Source organism: Odontesthes bonariensis, chromosome 10 (genome assembly GCF_027942865.1).
Source record: "Odontesthes bonariensis isolate fOdoBon6 chromosome 10, fOdoBon6.hap1, whole genome shotgun sequence".
NCBI classification, from domain to species: Eukaryota; Metazoa; Chordata; class Actinopteri; order Atheriniformes; family Atherinopsidae; genus Odontesthes; species Odontesthes bonariensis.
The window spans coordinates 21798489-21819901 of NC_134515.1; the positions used below are offsets into that span (position 1 = coordinate 21798489).

Consider the following 21413-nt stretch of genomic DNA (forward strand, 5'->3'; position numbering starts at 1 on the left):
GAACAAAAGACAAAAGCTTGAACAGGTATTAACGGATGTGTCGTATTGGTTCGGGGAATGCAAAGAGGGAAGAGAAATATGAAATGTAGTGAAGTTTAATATATGTGAGAGCAATATGTAACGTAGGGCTTCAACAAGGTGCTGACAGGGAGAAAGAAGGGTCAGCCAAACAGTGAAAAGAGAAGGACAGATGGACAAAAGACAGACAGAGTGAAAGAGACAGTATTTACCAGAATGGTAGGGCCCACTCAGCCAGTGGAAGTAGAGGAGAGATTTTGACTCTGAGCCCTGGGATTGGCTGCCTCTCTCTGGAAGTACTGCGAGGGTGCGGAGCCTAGCCTATGCGCCACCGCTTTTTAGGGTTAGGGAAAGGGATAGGTTGGGAATATCGAGGTATTACGGAGGAGTTGGAGGTGGGTACACAGGGGAGATTAGAAAAAGGATTAAGGAGAAGGTGAACAGAGCAGAAGAAGAGAGTATGGGTACCAAAGAGAAGGGGACAGTTTATCAGAACACGACAGAAAGGCAACCAAAGTAGGACACATACACAGACTGGGACAACGATAAAAGACAGAAAGGCTGAAGTCATTTTTGAAGAGCCAATGTTGGAAGCACAATAGATATGCAGAGTTTGTGTATGTATTGGCTCAGAGAAGAGTAAAACTCTCCAAGTGCCCTCAAGTAACTTCCTGATGGGTCCGTACGCTTTTCACTAGTTAAATAAATAACTTCAGTAGCTACATAGTTAATTGTTACAGTTAAATGTGAGTTTTTTTTACATGTTAATGACTGATTTGGAACGTGAGAGATTTAACAGCAATGCTGAGTTTGGCAGAAACTTTGGGTGGACGACTTTATTCACTGCACATATCACGCCATCAAAAATAGTTTGATTGACATAGGCAGTAGATATAAACGTGGTTCCATTCAAACTGCGTGAAGGGTAGAGGGGAAGCATCACCGGCACATTGTGATGCAGATTCAAAGTTTGATGACATAGATTTTTCTACCCTTCCTAATGGAAACAGAAAAATATACAGAGCCCTTATTTATGTTAATGGCAGGCTGTCTGTGACGTTAAATACTAAAAAAAAAAAAAAAAAAAAAAAGGGAAGGGAAGTAGTTTATCTATGGAATTCAGTATGTCGTAGAGCCTCTTTTTGGCCGGGGTATGTCTCGGTTAGTTTGGCACATGTAGTCTTCTTTTTTTCCCCTTCTTTAAGACAGAACTGCTCCAGATGCTTCGAGCTGGATGGATTCTGAAGGCGAATAGCAATCTTTAGGTCATAAATACATTCTCAGTCTAACTGAAGTCTGGGTTTTGACGGGGCCTTTCTAAAACATTTAAATGTGTCGCCGTAAACCACTCAAGTGTTGCTTTATCGGTGTGCTCAGTGTCATTCTGAAAGATGAACCTCCGTCCCAGTCTCAGCTCTCTGGGAGACTGAGAAGCGTGCAATGACTATTTGAGTTTCAGCATGCAAAGTAATAAAATAAAAGTAGAGCTGAGGTTGTTAAAAGAAAATGTCTTCAGTTCAACATGTATTCAGTCAAAGCACTGCAGTGTATAACAATAAAAAGCAAAGAGATGGCAAAAGTGAACATTATTTATTCTAATAGGACAAGAATGTGTGTGTAGAAATTTCCTGGCATCTGACAGCTCACAGGATAAGTCAGGGGGATCTTCAAAGTCATTAGCTTTCTTTATTAGGAGTCATGAGTGTTGCAAAAGCAGCCTCGTGTTTTTATAAATATCTTTCAGTGCTGTTATCTGTGACTTTTAATTTCAGTTCCTTTCATAGTCCACTTTGGTTGTTTTTTTTCTTTTATTGTGTGTGTGTGTGTGTGTGTGTGTGTGTGTGTGTGTGCACACGTTTGGGTGAGTAGGTCTACTGAAACCCATGGATATGTTGTTTTCAATTACTAAATTATTAAAAGACTTTTGAAATAAAACTCAATCGAAGAAATGTTTATACATTTTAGCAGAGACCAAAGTCACTGACAGGTAAATCAAGCACAAAGTGGTAGTTGGACCTCAAAGCACCAAGGACCTTGGTTTGAAATCCCCGCAGAGAGTATGGCAGTATGCTTTGATATTGAGACTTAGGGTTTCCATGTGTGGTAGAAACATGAATCTGAAAATTAAGGTAGGAAACAGTCTGTGACATGGCCAAACGATGTCGAAAGAAATGAGAAACGACACTTAAAGACAGAATAAGAGTGAAGAGAAGAAGACAGGGAACAACTCCTAACCGCTGTTCTATCGGCGTCAATGCTTCCTAAATTTCTTTATGTTTTCCCTTCTCTTTTTCAATCCTGTAGGACTTACTTGACTCTGGGTGGATCGAGGATCTCTTCCCTGGATCTTTCTGAAGTTGAATGCCTTTTACAGAGAAAATTGATGCAGCTTCAAAGAGAAAAAAAAACAAAAAACAGGCCTAGTGAGACAGAGTTTGCACAATAAAACGATAAAGTTCATGTCATGCTACGTTTACTCACTATCAGCCAGTGTTTGCAACTGCTCCCCGAGACACCTGAAGTATGAGTGTCCGAGAGCATCTTCGGCCGACACGCGTTTCTTCGCTTCAAACTACAGACCCAGAGAGACGGAACTGTTCATTGACCATCCAAACACTGGGCATCCAATCCTTAAGTTCTAATCATTATCAGTAAACAGCAAATAATTTACCTGTAAGAGCATTGAGAGCAAGTCGTGACCATCGTTGTCTATTCTGTGACGGAAAACAAGAGAAACAATAAGAGTGCGATGAGGAGTCAGCGAGAGGACAGTGTCCGTGAGGCAAAATGCTGATCTGAGCTGTTCTGAGCAGTTAAGCGTTCCTGCCATTTCAAAAGCAGCAAAAATACTTGACCACAGTCCATTCAAAAAACAAACAAAAAAAAAATCAATCTTGCAATTACTCTTATTGCATCGAACACATCACACTCAGCTAATCTGCAAACACACATCCTCTCATAGCTGCATGAAACACACCCAGCTCTGAATACCTGGGCGCGTGGTTGACGAGGGGCTCTGCGCGGTAGCGGGGGAATTTGAAGGTCTTAAATTCTTCACTCGTGGTGATACCAGGCCAAGTCTCCTCTGTAGGAGTACCTGTTGATGATAAAGGGGATCAGCTAACGTGCAAAGAGCGTGCACGGGCTCACACATGAAGGCAGGAATGCAGGACAAGCAAACACTCATCCGGGTTTCTACAGGTGTCCCACCAAGGATTCGGAATATGAGGTGAAGCTCATCCTCCACAGTTGAGCCAGGGAAGAGAGGTCTGCCCGTGATCATTTCATAAAAGATACAGCCCACACCCCTGAACAAAAGGCAGAAAACAATGGAGGTAAGTATCAGTGCACAGAAATAGGCTGACACAAACAAAATGTCCCACACGAGTCAGCGTTACACTGTTTGGGGTGGTCAAACTGTCCAAATAAGGAACTTCCTGGTGTACTGAGTTGTGAATAAATGTATTCAAAATTCAGCTTGATTTTATACAGTACATAGTGATTGTCTTGCTCAATAATTAAATGCGCTTTAGAGCCAAATAGCAACCCAATTGTTTTCCATTTCCTCAATCTTTGGAAAGATTGGGTCAACGATCAGTTCTGTAGAGCTAAACTGCAAAACGTCAACCTTGTAGAAATGGTAGGATTTGGTGGAAATTTTAGCCCGCTGAAAAGAAAAAAATAAGTGCTGTGGTAGTGTTTATGATTTTGTCTGTAACAATTGTGCATATGTGCCTGCTTACCACATATCAATGGGTGTAGAGTATTCAGTGGAGCCCAGCAGAACATCTGGAGGCCGGTACCATAATGTCACCACCTCATTGGAGTAGGTCTTCGTAGGGACAGACTTGGCTCGAGCCAAACCTTCATTTCAACACAAGAAGTGAAAGTAAATAGTTAAAATATCTGTTTAAATGTTGCTATTCTTCTTTGTGTTGTATGGTATCGTAAGTCAACATAAAAAAATGCCCCATCATCATCGTTGTTTAACCAACTATAATTCATACAATATGGTTTTAAATATGTGCAACTCTGACTCTTTTTATCGTGTACTTGGTCTAAATGGCTTTCTTATCTGATGACAGATAATTGAGCGGTAAATCCCAAAGTGAAATCACAAATATATTGTGAATTATAATTACAGAATAGCAGTGGGTCATTTCTGGAGCTACACCAGAAGAGAGCAGCATTGGGTGTTTAGTTATTTCAAGCTATGCTGTCCTGTTGGCTCTAAGGACAAGCCTGGCCTGAAGGAGTCAGGAGATTTTTTAAAATCTCATCACCCGCTTTCTACATCCAATGACGTGTGAAAACAGACTGTCAGTACATCATAAACACCAAGAAAACTGGTTGCGCCTCAAGAGCAAGATATCCTTCTGAAACACCGGCGGTTGCAAAGGAAGGGTGATATTTTCTGATGGTAAGGAGGTAAATATGTTATTGTTACAATTCCTTTTCAATGTAATACGGTGTGTTGTGAACATCTTATCTAGCAAATAAAGAAACGGGGAGTTTCGACACAACAAAGGATACCGATGTCGTGCTTCTAGTTAGTGCTTCTAGTTAATTAAAAGATGATGTACCAAAGTCTGCCAGTTTGAGCTCTCCCTTTTCATTGATGAGCAAGTTCTGGGGTTTAAGGTCCCTGTGGAGGACCTTCCTTCTGTGGCAGTATGCCAGGCCTCTTAAAAGCTGGAATAAGAAGATCTGAAGAAGCCAATAGATGAGCATGATTATTAGTTTTCAAAAAATATCTGTAGCATCCTGACAACAAATTTCAGTATTGTGCAAATGTACTAGTTGGACATTACCTTGACATTGTAAACACTCATGATGCTCCCACAGTCGTCCATATATTGCTTGAGGTCTTTTTCCTGAAGTAGAAAGAAGGAAGATACAGTGCAGATATGCAGATTACAGTATATTGCATACTTTCATGGCATGCACACTATAAACGATTATATGACACCTACCAGGTACTCAAACACAAGAGTCAGGCACTTGTCAGTGTGGATGATGTCATGGAGAGTGACAATATTGGCATGTTTCAAGTCTTTCAGTAGAGACACTAGAAGAGGCACATCAGACACGATCAGTCACAGACAACAAGTGAGCACTAAGCTCACAGCTCACTAATAACCAATGAGCTACCAGGCTCACTGTCATTTAGATGCTTCTTGACAACATGTATGGGTTGATTTCTGAGTCAACTGATACAAACTTGTACCTTCTCGGATGGCTGTGCAGGGCGCACCCTCCTCGTGCTCCAAGCGAATCTCTTTCAAAGCTACTAAATTATCTGTTAACTTGCTTCGGCCTTTAAAAACCGTAGCATAGGTGCCCTGCAGAGATGGGGAACATGTGAACAGTTCAGTAAAATAATGCACACCCAATAATGACTGAACCCATTTTTGTTATTGATCTCACCTCGCCTAGTTTGTCCAGCTTGATGTAAGTCTCAAGTTTCCCAAATCCAATTTCTGACTACAGGAGGACAGGAAAAAAGACAGCCGAAGTTAGCAGTGACATCACTGGGCATTATCATTAAAGTGAAGCCTATTTGTAGACACTCCATCAAATTCAAGCTAATAATCTCTTGAATTAAATGATCATCAAAATTAAGACGTGCCATCTTTGACATGTGTTCTGAATTCCCATGACTTGTATTATTCTGTGTGTTATTTACAAACATATGAATTTGAAGTTAGTGTCGCACTTAAATATGAAAGAATAAAATAACTTCGACATCAAATATCCTCTCACAAACATACACAAATGACATGGATGGCTATTTCTAAAGTGTTATTTAAACCATTTTCTGCATGAATTGTTTGTCGGGTCAGGTGAGTAGGCATCACATTTTCTCACAAAGCTACTCACATCCAAGTGTATTGCACTTTTTCCTTAAATGACACTGAACAATGTTTGTCTATTCAATGTTACTATGTGTTGCCTCTGTCAGATGCCTGAGAAAGTCAAATGCAACAACAACACGTGAATATGGCAATATGGGCATTAAATATTCATTTAAAAACATTTCTATATATATCCACAGGACATTCTTCACATCTGTGTGTGCAGAATGAATTCTAAATGAACCCTGGCTTCAGTTAATATACAGCAGGTTTAGTTCTATAATGTATGTGGCCCCAGGTTTTCGAGGTCATAAATTATAAATGGATGTAGCTACGTCAAGCTGTGATACCCACAGGCTTGCCAGTGTGCATCCCTCACTCTGTCACTTGTCCTCAGTTATTTCTCTCTCTCATTCAGCACTGTCTTAGCCATGTTTTAACTGTGTACATCTCCCTGCATCCGCCCATCTTTTTCTATCTTGAGCTCTGACACTCATATGAGCCCGTGTGCGTGTGCCTATGAGGGAGAAGGTATCCAGTGACCAAGTTAGCTGATGAAGCATGTGATCTCTTTAAAGGCATGCTGGAAAAAAACACAACATCAAAGCAAATTTGGACACAGGATGACACACTAACACACTGACACAAGTTAGCGTGTGAATGCGCACATTAAAAGGCATAATTAATCAACAGACATAATCTTATACGTGCATCTTAATGAACTAGTTTTGTATCTAGTTTGTGGTGCTTGTCAGGAGTTATTGCTGGCTGGGAGTTGGTCAAATGAGCAAAACCACACACCCCACACATACAAATGAATAAAAAAAATCTAATAATATAAAGCACATACGTTACCACTGCTTCAATTCACATGAACCTCACTTCATAAAATAAATCTGTGGCCTCTTGCCTTCTTGAAGAGTCACTAAAACATAAAAAGGCTAAGCTCCTAGCATCAGGCCCACTTTCTGCTCATGGCATACAACAGTTCTCTTTACGTAACCGTACGGTCCTTTTTATACGTGTGTGATTTGCGAGAGTATATGTGTGTGCGAAGGTGTATGCTGTGGAGGGCAACGGGTTCATTTCATTCCCAACGCTCCAGTGAGCTTACTCAGCAGAACTAGGTCAGACCAAGTTTCAGAGAAGAAATGAATGCAACATAAAACCAAACAATATGAGTGTGTGTTTCGCTCGTGCAGGGCCTGAAGAGTCATACAGACAGATGGAAAGGTAGGAATGGAAATGTCTACAGCTATGACAAAAAAAAAATGTCTTGAGAAATAAGTACGTTCCATCAGCAACATTTCATTTGCAATTATGGTTCCTCTATGTGCTGCCTTTAGGAAAGCATGAAGCTGGGAGAGAGGATGGATTAAGAGCACTGAGTGGGAGAGAAAATAACAGCCCTCTGCAAAGAGAAATGGTGGCAGGCAATGAGAAGTGGGAGGAAAGAAAAGCCCTTTCATTAACATTATGTTGCCCATCCTTAAAGCCTAAATGATCAGCCAGCAAGCATCTTGCACTGACACCTTTTTTCAGGTAATTCTGCAGGGTGACCCAAGGGAGTTGACCGACACAGTAGATTTTAGGTGTAAGAATGTTGGTTTAGAAACAAGTCAATCACAAAATAACAGTTGTAAAAAAATAACAACAATAAAACTTTAACATTATATCAAAGACAAATCTATGCATGCTAAACATCTAACACCAGCCCACACCTTTTTCCTCAATAACCTTTTTGTAGCTCATTAGCAAATTGTGAGGCAGTGTCGCCTCCAGTTGGCTGTCGGTTCAACATTAGAGAAAGATTAAGCGCTGCCCGTACATTGCAATATCCTTAACGCAGTTTCCATCTCCAAACTAATTAATTATATTGAAAGAAGGGTAGTCTAGAATGAAACGATAAAGACAACCATGTTGAAGCTCTTGGCAAGTGACTAAGCAGATGACACTTTGTCTCTTTGAGGTCCCCTCCACTGACGGCACGAGTAGTTCCTGCATGTGCGAGGCTGAAAAGCGCGTCTTCATGCAGGTTGTTTGTTGGACCATTTCAAAGCTGTGGCATTTTCTGGCAGTGTCTCTATTCACATATTTGAGGATAATTTGATTAAATGATAAATCATGAATGTATTCATGCCCTGATTAAAGTAGCGTCCGTATCTCAAGGCTGTTCAAGGCTGCAGCTACTTCCACCACACTTCCTACACACTGCGCCCTAAACAAAAGTGTTCTTCTGTAAATGTCATGCTATTACAGCATGATATAACCAAAGGCGAGGGAAACAGCCAACTTGTATATTCAGTCTTTTGTTATGTCACTGTGACGTTGGCAAGGTTAGAAAAAAAGTGAGTGTTGAGTAACATGATCAAGTGTTGCACTTTGAGATAAAATGACGTCTGGTCCCTCAGCACCATGGAACACTGAATCTCATTGTACTGCAGTGAATAATTGATTATTGATGGGTGACAGCCCTGACCGAAAACTGATACCAGCCAACTTCACTTGTATTACACATGAGACAACTCTTGGGATCCAAATACATGGTTTCAAATGCAAGCATCTGCTACGGGACACCGGACACATGCTCTACGTTACGGTAACAACTGACAAGCACACTGACCATAACGTCAATACGCTCAGAAAGATTTTCAAGCTCGAATTCACAAAAAAAAGAGGACACGCATCTTTAATGATATTTCAAACTTCTTCAGCTCCAGTTAAGAGTACTCAAACCGACATGGAGGACAGATGCATATAATGTGACACCATAATGAATTCAAACAAAAAGTGAGTGAAAAATAGATCTGCTAACAGGGCTTTTTTTGTTTTGTTTTTTTGTTAACTTTTTAGTTCTTTCCTCCATCTCTAAAGCTAGCAGCAGTGCATTGGCTATGAGTGTTTGATCAGTTAGTGTTTTAAATGGTGACATCAAGTCATTAAAACCCTAAATATTCTCCTCTCGTCCACTTCTGGTGCATCTTCCGCTCTCTCATCTTTGCTCTCCAGCTCATTTCAAGGTGTCCTGGGCTGTAATCCTAGGCAGGAGAGGAGCTGCGGTAGAAGAGTCTGACACTGTTGCTGAATTATTGATAGATCTATTACATCACTGACATAAAACAACCCTAAAAGATCAGGACAGGTAGAAAAGACCCCACAAAATGTCCGCACTGCTAATTTAGATTTAGAACAATTCCAGTGACGGTCCTCTTCCTCAGCTCCACTTTGTCATTTTCTAAAGCTTTTCGTTTTTTCCTGCAAACCTCTCTTCAAAGATTCTTTCCTTTCATCTCTGCGAGACTCCTGCAGAAAAGCTGCGTCATTAAACTGCTTCAAGCAGAGAGCGAGAGGCAGGGCAGTATTCAATAATTACAGCAATAATGGTCGACGGAGAACAAATCCTTTAAGTTTTCCTGTAGAATATCGAGGCAATCTTGCTTCAAGAAATTGCATCAGTGAGGCCAACCTAAGTTGATTTAAAACAGAACAAAGATGAAACGAAGAAGATGAGTGAGAGAGCGGGGCACTACTGCTCTATTCAGTAATGCATGAAGGGAAACTTGAAAATTTGAGTGATGGCAGAGACAAAAGTTTATGCTGAATGAAGTGTGACCAAACAGGATCAGGAGCATTTCAGCAACAAAGAGGCGTACAGTCAAGGAATACGTTGCATATTCATGAACATTTGCCTTTTTTTCCCCTTCATCCCCCTCTTTATCCATCCCGCAGGGAACCACTCTTCTCTTTGGCACCCCTCCCTTCTTACCCATAATGCTCTTGTCCTGGATACATAATGCAGAATTCATCATGCCTCCCCCTGCTGAGCCATTGTACGTTTTATAGTTTAAGTCAATGTGTGTTTAAAACCGGACTACGTCACTGTGCTTGCTCTATATGTTTGTCTCAGATGATATAATAGCCTTCGTCAACCATTGTAGCGGTGTACAATGCCCCTGATGGTTCATCTTACTTTCGTTTGCAAACAGTGTAGCAGAAAAATAGCACACATCCAGATCAACTGACAAAAAGGGACCAATACAGACGGTGAGTCTGGACCAAAGCTGCTCCTTGTTTAACTACCTTCTTCATACATTATGTACACAGATGTAAGTATAGACAGACCCATTGAGTACTGACCAGAGATGCGCGTCGTAGCCTGCGGCTCATGGGTTTGTCAAAAGGCGGGCTGTTCATGGCAAACTTCTCCAAGTAGCCCTCCGGTAGCCTGATATCAGCCGGCAGAGACAACCGCTTGTTTATGTCCTGAGAAGGAAAAACACAGAGGGAGACAAAAAGTGCTTTATGAGATCTAAATTGTCAACTGTCATATGATAGCAATGGCATGTTTTATAAATAGTCCATTTAAAAAAAGTCTATTTAGTCTAATAAAACCATAAAGATTGACTTTGAAAAAAGTTTGGGAATTCTAAATCAATTAATTGAACAACCCTGTTTCCACAAACGTTGGCATACAAATACTCGCAAATGATTTGAAACCTTTATTTACTTGAAAACAGTACAAGTTAAACCTGTAAAAGCTGTGAAAAAAAAACTTGTGTTGTGATATGTTGAGGAGAATGTGAGCACAATCTGATCTGGTCTTTTGCGGGAGAACTACTGTCTCTAGAGTTCACAGTGCGATGCTGAAATTACGCACTGGAAACATGTTGAGAACAGCAGACAATGTGCTGATATGAGTACTGCATGTATCTGTACAAAGCCACAATAGTGGATAGCGAGCAAAGAGCAGCGTACAAGTCGGCATAAAGAACAAACTCTCTCCAGCACACACACGCTCACTTGCACAGCGGCCATGAATGCTCATACATTTTGTTCAACTGCTGATGTTCCGGGGACGAGGGCGCTGGGTGAAATATCTCTGTTGTGGACATTTGTGCTCTCACATGTCAGCGCTCCAGAACTCAAGAGCTCTAGAACATTTCATGACTCCGGTGCGCGTGTGAAAGCGATTTTGGTGAAACATGTCAAGTCTTTTTAGGTTAAGTGGCAACATCATTGTGTGATTTGACTTAAAAAACCAACATCTCGGTGTGTACCTCTGAAAGGAGTAGAAGGGGGTGGCCTCAGCCAAATGAAAAGGATGAGTTAAAAAATCTCAGTGGAAAATTGCAAAGAATTTGCAGAATTAATTGTCTACAGTGCAACTTCGCTTTAAAAGCTTTAGAGAATCCAATATAATATCTTAACGCAAGGGATCATGCTTTTTTTTAACCAATATTGACCATTATTCTTAGGCAGACCTGAATTAAAAGGAGCCATTGCATTGACACTTCTGAAAGTCATCAATGAACACAGCTCCGACATTTATCCACAAATGTAAGTTAAAACTCTACCATACAAAAGAAAGAACATAAATCTGAGCTTGTTTTAGATGGACTGAGGTGTAAATCTGTTGTAGTTTGAAGAATCAAAAATTTTAATTCTTTTTGGAAAATATGGATGCTGCGTCCTCTTGGCTAAAGAGCAGGGGGACCGTTCAGCTTGCTACCAACATACAGTTCAAAAGTCAATCCCTAAAAATCCAAAAACCGTTACAGCTGATCAGTTTCGGATCAGCATACGTTGCCCCTCAGATATTTCCTTCATGGAAGACTTATTTCAGCTAAACGATACCCAGATATAATGAGGACATTTAATAACAGCAGGACTCTTCAGTCACAGACTGTGACTGCTAAAATGTTCTGCCTGCAATCCAAGCTGATCCATCCTTCAAAGCATTTGGTGCATTATGAAACAGGAATATGAGAACAAAGATTGCGAACTGCCAACCTCCAAAATTATCAAAGAAAAGGAAAATAATTCATTTTCAGTAATGTGTTTCCTCAGTTCCCAAACATTCATGGTTGTTGTTAAAAGAGAGGTAAATATGTTCCGTCCCAACATTTTTAAAACATGTAGTTGGCATGAAATTCAGAATGACCACATGCTGTATTTTTCAGGAACATAATAAAATCTCTCAATTTGATTGATACTTTCAAACGACTAATTGCAGCTGTAATTAGTTGTAATTTCAACTGAGAAGTGTTAAATGTCTTTAAAAAGGCACATTCCAGGTGATTAAAAATCATATTTCTTCAAAAATTAAACATCAGGTTGACATTTTGGTTTTCTTGTTGACAGTTTCTAGCATGCAGCACACTCTGCAACAACTGGAATAACTCCCCATTTCCCAAAATATATTCTACCCATGTGGCGAGATGTCAATCGACCCTTGTTTCCATGGCAGCTGTGGCTGACTTGGCCCGGTCCCAACAGCCCCACAGTGAGAGCTCTTGATGTAAGTGTGTAAAATCATATGTGTATGTTTACATATGAACACGAGAGGGAGGGCAGAGCGATGTGCGGTTGCCTGAGGATAAAAGGTGGAAGGATTTTACGCCTGTTAGGGTTTTATCTGAGCTGACCGGCTAACATGAAAACATGCATTATTACAAACCACAACCCTTAGTGTAGTTACACACAAGACATTTAGAATCCACTAACACGCGGTGAACATGTAAAGTCTTGCTCTGTATGATGCACTAGCATATGCTGAAATATTTTGAATTAAGCCAGAAGCACGTGACCAACTGGCTGAGGTTTCCACATTTGTGAGATCCCCCAAGTATCTGCATCTTAAGACTTGAAAAAATAAAATAAAAAAGACACTGCAACACCATGTATGATGGGAACAGCACTCCTGATAACCAAAACAAAGGATTTTCATACAAGCACATGGTCCATGCTCTTTTCCAAAGGGGTTACAATGATCGCAAGTTCACAAAGACACTGACACTCATGCCCTCTCATTCACTGGTAGAGATTAAATAAAGACCCACACACAAATATGCACGTGGGTCCCCCATACTCACAATGCAGAACAGCTCTAGTAGCTCCCTCATTGTCCTCCTTAAACGTGTTTTACTTGCACTCATGCACACACATATATGCGCTTTCAACGATGCATGTCTCTGCCCTGATACATGACTGCACACACACACGCGCACACACTGATGGAGAGAGAAAGAGAGAGGGCTGGCACAGTGGTAGAGTGCCATCCACTTGCTCTAAAAGAGGAGGAGAAAAACTGAGGAGGAGGAGGGGAAGCACGAGTAGAAGAGAGAGGAATGGGCAGATTCCTGAGGGGAAAAGGCAGATTGGGGGGGAAGGGGTGAATGGGGGGGAGCGCAGAAATAAAACACTGCTTTTATCTTCGTTCCGACCATCACTTTGTCCTTCATCCTCTGCACTCTATCATCTCCAAAGCTTCAGTCTTCTGGACCTTTCTTGTCTTTGTCATGCCAAGAATTATTCCCACATACGTAATTATTCTTTCACCCCAGCATGTTCCTCTCGCGCACGGCCCTTACATCCCCTTCTTTTTTTCCCTGTGTGGTAAACATGCTCTAAATTAGTCTCTTCCCCTGCTCACAACAGTCAGAGGCTGGGTATCCAGAGGCATTTCCAGTAATAATGCTGTGCTCATCAGTCTGCAAAAAGACACACAGTCTGGCCAAGACATGAGCACATACTCAGGGATGTTTTACTGTAAAAAGAAAAAAGCAATAAACTGCTACTCAAGCTATACTGTTTACTGACAGACAGACAGACAGACAGACAGGGTGTGTTAAAGGTGCAACACAAATGCCAGGTCTGTGCACAAAATGGCTTGCATCATCACACTTTGTTATTTTCTCATTTTTTTCATAGTACAAATATTCAACCATTAAAAAGTATAATCAGGATATCATATATTAAAATCTATTTGATCATAAAACTGCTTTCAATCCCAAATCTCCATCCTTGGATGAGGCGCTGCACACAGCAGAGCTGTCAAAGTGTCAAAAGTGACAATGATGTCTTGATTCATCAACTTTGACAACAAAATGTTCAGTTATTGGAACAACACGGGATTCTTTTCATTTCCTGATAACTAATATAAAGTTTGTACCTGACAGCAATGATAAGAAGGTACCAACTGAAAGCCAAGTACAACCATGTTTTGTACCAACCCAATGATTACAGTAAGATGATTCAGACTTGTTGGATTTTTCCACATTAGTGTAATAAGGCCTCTGATGTGCCTGATGTGTAGAGTGTAACTACTGGTTGCTCCCACGCATCCCACAAACATGGTAGGTAGTCTGCATGGTAAGCCGTGCTTACTTACATACTGCGTAGCTCAAAGGGGATTCTTCTTTGAAACAAAAAAGTGTGCCTAATGCTAATGTACTAACCATTGTTCTACTTTTACAGAAATAGGATATATTCTCCGGGCTGCTAATTAGTCTTTAAACTTGATTGGTAAAATGATCCAATGTCCTCCCTCTTTTCTGATTTCAGTAAATCTAGGGATTGCCAACATCTCAAGCTCCTCTCATACTCATAGACCTCGAGCTACATTAAGAAACGTATTGTTGCATAGAAACCCAGCCGCCGACTTGCGCTTTGGTGGTCTACTTGCTGACCAACGAACCCAGACCTGCACACAGGTAGATATGCTCACAGCGCCACAGCTCACTTGCAAAGGGTACAAGATAAGTTTTGAGTTGATCTAACATGGAAGAGTAAATCAAGCCTTAACAAGGCCTCCTGTGTAACCAACGGATGTTCAGATAACAAATATCCAGGCCAAGACTTCCTGTTTTGTGTGCAAGTCATTGTTAAGAAAAATAAACAAATTAAATAAAAAAAAAAATATGTATACTTTTTTCAGATTATATATCAATGCTGTGATATTCTATTACAGCCAATGTGCTCCATATTGTATCATTTAAACATATGAAGTATTATTTGCCCCCAAAATTGTGTGGGCTGATGCTAATTTGCTGTTTTTACTAGATGTGGCCTAACCCAGTCCTCCAAGCATACAGCAATATATTTGTAATTTCTTAAAACAGAAAATCACAAGCTTGAAAAATACGCCTCTTTCATTTTACAGCTAACAGTTAGAACTCTGTCTCTATTGCCTTGGTTCTACTCTGACACTTTTTTCTGAAATATCTTGTGATTTACTAGACAGCGTATATACCCCCTAATACCACAACCTGTTCTCATTACCAGGGCATCAAATACTGCCATTTTGTCAGATCTCCTGGTGTTTAAGAGATGCACACAAGGTGCCCTCTAGCATTGGTTACTGACACACATTTCACAGCAGCATTAGATGCCGACAGCAAATACTGCAAACATTATTCTGGATGACGCACTCATAAGATGACTGGAGGTGCAAACTCACTGGATATCCTCTGCGTCGTCAAGTGACGCCATGAATTTGGACAGACGGGCAGTATATAACGCCATCCGAGTGAAATATGGCTGGAGACCAATAAATCACCAACAAGGCAATGCTGATTTATGAACCCGTCCAATTTATCAGTCACGCTCTACAATCTGATACACTTTACAGTTTTCTTCATAAAATCTAATTTATCATGTTTAGTGGATGGCGACAAAGGGAATGTTATTTGACAGTCTTTGGCATCACTATCAAATCTTGATGAATGATGTTTCCAGGTATGTTTTCTTCGGGGTACATCCCAGAGAGGAGCATGGCTGGTTTAAAAGCTGTGTTTGTAGGTCTGTCTCAGTTTCCAGTACCTCATTAGAGATCCGCCGATGGTGGTTGTTCCTCATACGGACTCTGACTGGGCTCTGGACCTCATCAGAAGATGTACCAGATGCCTGATCACTTTCCCCATCTGAACCCATCTTCACATTTTCATGAACGATACCTGTGACACACAAACAAAGCAATTACACTCCGGCACATTGTAGCGGTGAAGGAACAAAACATGAGAAGAAGTTTTTTTTGTTTGTTTGTTTCATGATACAAGCCGTTCACCTCCTCCATTATTCGCTCTATGGTGTGATCAAAGGACACAACCTTTTGTCTTCATCAGATCTAAATCACTCTTCTACAAAAGACTCAGTCCCTCAATCCCCAAATGATGGATTGTACCACCAGCCATGTTAGGAGTGTCGACCGAGTGTGTTTGAAATGCCACTGGTAAGATGAGGTGGAAGATCAATATGACCACATGCAATGGGAGCTTTCCCATCTCTACCCGCCACCCCCCACACCTTCATCCGGCACAGAATCCATCCGATTAATGAGTCACGGTGCAGCTGACAAGACTGCCTCCTTCAATGCAGTGTGTGTGTGTGTGTGTGTGTGTGTGACTAAATGTGGGGGAAGGGTGAAATGGTATCTGGCTTTCAGTGCGAGAGTCTGGGTCATGTGCAGCACATAGAGTGTGTGTTTGAACCTATGTCTTTGTGTGCACATCTGCCTTGTGTTTGAGCAAGAAAACTTCTTTGTGAAATGCACTGACAGAAGTTAAGTAAGATATATGTACCACCATCGAATGCAGTGTTTACATATCCACCAGCCACCCTGTAGGGGAGGAGAGACAGATAGAGGGAAGATTAGGAGATCGGGCAAAGGAAAGTCTTGGTGGGCAGAAGTGATTAAGTAGGAAGAAAAATAAGTCCCCTGAGTGACTGTGACACCGCAGCTGTGGGGTGTAAAAACTGTGGGCCAGATAGGTAACGCTATTTGTTATAGTGCGCTGCGTAACAGCTGCAGAGGCTGTTTCTAGGTCATTTGTTTGCATCTCTTTAGGATATAAGGGTTAGGATTGAAGAAAGACAAGAGAGGCCACAGAGTTGGTCTTAAATTTGACGGTAGAAAAGATGGAGAAAAAAAATGGTTCTTTACACAAATAATAAAAAAAACGGCATGCTTTAAATGGTATGAACAGTATTTAGCACCAAAGTGATCAAATAATTGAATAATTTTAAAAATAAATAATCAAAGGGGGTTAATTTGCAGAATAATCACCTCCTGGTGATGGCGTCTCATTTTCCTTATTACAGAACAGAGTGAGTTTTGAAAAACTCCAGCAAAAAAAATTAGATTTGAGTTTGAGCAAAGTAAAAACTGTGCAATTACAGTGTTAACAGCCTTGTAGAAATGAATCAGTGGCACTCATATGGATACTGATCTCTCACTCGACTAAATTCTACACTGCAGAGAAGAAAGCTCAACAAATGCTCCGTCCATTTGAGTCATTCTAGTGCAAAAGAAACCTCTACACTAAATGTGCTGTGCTCGGAAACCTTTGAAAAATTACGTTAACAAATGCAACTCCTTGCTGTGATGTGTTATCTATTCATTCAGATTTTCAAGGGTTTATATGTTTCAATATAACGTTTGAATATCCAAGTCTGGTGTTTATCCTGTGGTATAAAAGGAAGACAGTAGAACACAGTTCGGTCAGAAAACTGAGAAGTCAGTTGTCATATGTCAGTCATATGTCAGGAATAGACCCTCACAACCCAAATGGTGAAACATTAAACAGTAGGTAACTGACACCAGAGTCAGGGGAAATTGATCCAGGATATCTACACAGTGACAGATGCACACACAGGTCCACACAGTTGTGGCGGGTGAGTATCCAGTACGACTGTTATATCACAAGTCTGTCTCACTTTTTGAGATGTCCTGACCTAGTCTGTTTGAGAAAAATAGTCAAGCAGATGTGGGTGGATGAGACAGGGTTTCCTCACCTGGAAGGAAATTTCCATTACCTGGGACCCAAAACAATCTAGCACTGTTTTTATTCTAACAGTAGAGTATCTAAGCAGGTTTCTTTTAAATGCACGTACACCCACTATAACCCAAAGGTTCCTTCCCATTGCTGGTTGTAGAGTGTTTACCCTCAGTCCACTGAAGGCTCCAACAAATATCTAGTGAGTGTAGTTCTATAAAGTAACTACAACTACCTCCCAGGACACAAGCTATAACAGTCAGAGGGTATGGCATTACACTGTTTCCTACAAGCTGTGCTGGACCACAGATTCTGAAGCTCCAATTTCTGACTTTATAAGGCTAGTTTTTATAATTTCTTACCGAACAGCGGATGGAAATACCACACAGCAGGACTGAGAAAATAAAACCTACTCTCATCCAGACGGGTAAAAATTGATCAAATGTTTTTTTCTTTTACCTGTTACTATCACTCACGGAGCCTCTGTGTGAAACATTACATTTAGTAAATGCGTGTTCCTGTAAAGAAAAACCTAGCTGTGCCCACTTAGAGTGAGCACCGGATGTGTGTTCCCATCAATGTCAATAGGAGCTGGAGCCGGTACTATACTGGTGACATTTGATGTGGGACTGAATACCAAATGAACACTTTCCCACTGCATTTAACAGTGCGATGTTAGCGAGTGTTAACAAGTTTTTTGCCTAGTGTAGGGTTAAATAATATGCTATGACGCAGATGCCTCTGCACAACAGCTTCTCCAGCACACCTTTTCTCCTCAGAACAGAAAACCCACAGTACAAAATCAGTTTTGTTCTGCAGGCACCTGCAGGTTTCCTCTGTTACAATTCCACTGATGACAAAGAGCAGACAGTAAATATCACGAGGTACCACTGCCTCCCTGCATGGAGCCAAGCTGGCCTAGTTTGGGTCTCCCTGCTAGAAGAGTGACCGGGGTACTTGTAGAACTATCCTTTCCTCACCAAGCTCTGCATGGACTCCAGAGATCTGGAAATGAATCTTAAAATAAGCCCTAACTTGGCATGGTTGGACAGTGAAATTCAGTAGCTTGCTCAAGGCTGTAATAGGAATTTTAAAAGGACAGTCCACATCCGCATTGCCCAGCACTTTTATTCAAGGCCACTTCTCTTTTATTGCCCTTTCAGGTCAGGAGTTCGTAAACTTTTTTGAGCACAGGAAGTCAGCGTCTGACTTTGGCCAAAGCAGCAGGCCCACACCGCATTGTACTGTCAATAAAGTTGATACAAATTTCAAATGAGAAATGTCACCTCTCTAATGAGCTCATGGGATCCCCGTGGATACGCGCACACGTTGCTGTAGGCCAACGCACTGCTTCTCTCATCTTACATCAGTCCCATAAAGGAAATCAGATTCTGATATTTAAAAGAAGTAGGATTAGCCTTTCCTGATAGAAAGCTATTTGCCTGAACAAGTTTCTCTTCGTGAAATAAAATCTCAGGACATTTGATTGATCTCAATTTCATGTCACCCAAGGGAGTTATCATTACAAACATATTGCAGGTGTTTATGCAATCCATGTATAACTCAGGATTTCACCTAAATCTGAAAAATGTTTCCATTATCAGCATATTCTTGGATAATAACTTGGATTAGAGGAAATCTGAATATCAGAATGCAGATGAATTCAGGATGACCATAACAATGACACTCACCGATCCGGTTTCCTGGAGGACGGCATGAGTCCAGCATTCGAAGCATACGAAAAGGTGACAGCCTCAGTGGGGTGTCTCTCTCCCCCATTCTCATCCCCTCTCCCATCCTAGCCTCCCCCACCTTAGAGTCTCCCACCCTGGGAACACGGGCAGAGCAGCCTTGAGGGTTGTCTGACATATCCATTCTTGCAGAAGAGTCAAAGCACTGGCGTTTAAATGTGCAAAATCTAAAAATGCATTTCACAAACTGAAAAAAAAAAAAAAAAAAAAAAGTAAATGGGAAAAAAATTCTGAGGCTTTTTAGGAAGCAGACGTCATTTCAGTTGGTCTGGGTGGCACCGGAGTTTCAGAAGGCGTAGGTAGATGATTAAAGGTTCGAGATTCGCGTGTTAGAAAAATACCATCCACTGTACCACCAGCGGAGCCCCGAGTAGAGGAGAGCAGGTCTTACATTGCGAGGACAGTGCAGACTGCAGAAGCACACGAATCACAAAGCAACAACTCCCTTGGCTGCTACTCCACTTGAACACTCTATCCCTCTCTCTGTGTTTTCCTGTAGACGCTCCCTCCCTCCACCTCTCCTCCTTTCTCGTTCTTTTTCTCTCTGCAGTCACACTCGGCTTGCTGACTAAGGAAGGTCAAACACTGTGCAGGTAGGCAAAATGCTGCAGAGACAGTCCCATGCATGCGAGCTTGGAGCTCTCAGAATAACAGGTGTTCTGTCTTCTTCTGTGGCATCCAGGCACAAGCACGCAAACATGTGAAAAGACCCAGAATGCATTTAACTTGCAGCTCCATGCGGGGAAAACACTTTCATCTGTCAGGTGCCTAACTATCTGACCTTACTGCCAACCAGATCTCCCGTTCACCTCTATCCTTTTTTTTTTTTTACTTTTCAGTCCATATGCATTACAGTTTCTTCTTTATCCTGATGTTTTTCTTCCCTGTCAGATGTCCTTCCTCGTCCTCCTTGTTCTTCCACTGTTAATCAGTGCACCACTCTATTCAGGCTGTAGTGCTGCTTTCTTCCTTCCACTCCCCCTCTCTCGATTACTTCCTCCTCGCCTGTGGCGCCCCTATCAGTGCTTTCAGTGTCGTTCGTCTGCTTGCTCCCTCCCTTCACCTTGCTATTACTCTCCTCCTTCTCATGTGATAGCAGTCTTTCTCTCTCCGCCTCCTCCTGTCCCCATCTCTCTCTCTCTCTCTCTCTCCCTCGCTCCGGGTCTGGAGACGGCATTGAATATCAGTGCAGCCTTTCTATTCATGAGTCGATGACAACATTTTCTGCATGATCAGCCTCTTCCTCAAACTCCGTCTCAATTTGCCTTCTCTTTCTCACGTTCACTCGCTCCTCTCCGCCCTCTGCTCCCTTGTTCTTATCACTCCCCGAGGCAGAAAATTAAACCCTGGAGCTTTTTGAATGATGCCTCTGGCATCCTAGGTGCTCTCTCCTCTTCCTCCCTCAGTCCTTCCACATGGTCATGACACAGGTCATTATTCGTACTCATCCTGAGGGACACCGAACAAACACATGCACACGCTACCTAACACCTGCCACTGCACATTCCCACAATGTACATCCCACAAACAAATTAAACTACTAAATAGAATATGAAGCTGTTCAAATGAGCTACGTCACAATTATCTATAACTACTGTTCACATTTTGAGCAACAAAAACAGGCTTATTGGAACATCACCTTAATCCAACAAAAAAAAAAAAAGACAGCGGCTGTTCTGCACAATGATAGCATGTCATATCTGCACTTTTTCATTTCAAGGTAATGTTAAAGATAGTCTACCACTGGGGGGGGAAGCCAGCTGAGCCATTTAGAAGATCATTACAATATGTTTTTAGAAAGCATCTCTAATAAAAGTATATTTATTCTCAATTGACACCAACTGAAAAGAGAACTATCATAAAGGTGGCTGCGAGTACTTTGGCAGGTGTTAATACATTTTTCTCCCTCTGTGGATAGATGTCAACATGAAAGCAAACACTCACCAAGATGCAGTCACAAAACTTCAAAAGGTGTGTAACCGAGATCAAAATGAAGGCCAACTTCAAAGATGGCTGTAATCTGACCCAAGAGAGCAGAGGACTCGCATAATAGTGTAGTAATGATGAATGAGTACTCATGGGTCAGTGTGTCAACATCCTTTTTTGCCATTGTGGCAGGTGTGATGTCTTAGCAAGATGGATTTCTAGTTTTGAAAAGACAAAAGCTGCAGTGTCCTCTTGGAGAAATGTGTTGCCACTGCCAGGCTGTTGGCTCCTCTTTTGCCCATCGTCATAGA

General features: G+C 41.4%; 1 protein-coding gene across 10 annotated transcripts in view; it reads right to left on the reverse strand.

The window, feature by feature from the left end:
* LOC142390969 (cyclin-dependent kinase 17-like) overlaps positions 1-21413 on the reverse strand; it is a 40912-nt gene that overhangs the window by 3926 nt on the left and 15573 nt on the right. For 7 of the 10 annotated variants that reach the window (XR_012770506.1, XR_012770505.1, XM_075476876.1 and 4 more), the window contains 14 exons: positions 15474-15607; positions 10011-10136; positions 5446-5502; positions 5246-5360; positions 4992-5086; positions 4830-4892; positions 4602-4725; positions 3762-3882; positions 3229-3326; positions 3010-3115; positions 2690-2732; positions 2500-2590; positions 2330-2407; positions 231-352 (listed from right to left, as the gene is read on the reverse strand). Coding sequence is in view for 8 of the 10 variants with exons in the window: in XM_075476876.1 (XP_075332991.1) it covers positions 249-352; positions 2330-2407; positions 2500-2590; positions 2690-2732; positions 3010-3115; positions 3229-3326; positions 3762-3882; positions 4602-4725; positions 4830-4892; positions 4992-5086; positions 5246-5360; positions 5446-5502; positions 10011-10136; positions 15474-15607 (1355 nt within the window). In the remaining 2 variants the exon portion in view is untranslated. Of the gene's footprint in view, positions 1-230; positions 353-2329; positions 2408-2499; positions 2591-2689; positions 2733-3009; positions 3116-3228; positions 3327-3761; positions 3883-4601; positions 4726-4829; positions 4893-4991; positions 5087-5245; positions 5361-5445; positions 5503-10010; positions 10137-15473; positions 15608-19116; positions 20906-21413 lie in introns of those variants that run through there. The other 3 variants (XM_075476877.1, XM_075476880.1, XM_075476878.1) reach the window with 2 other exon arrangements.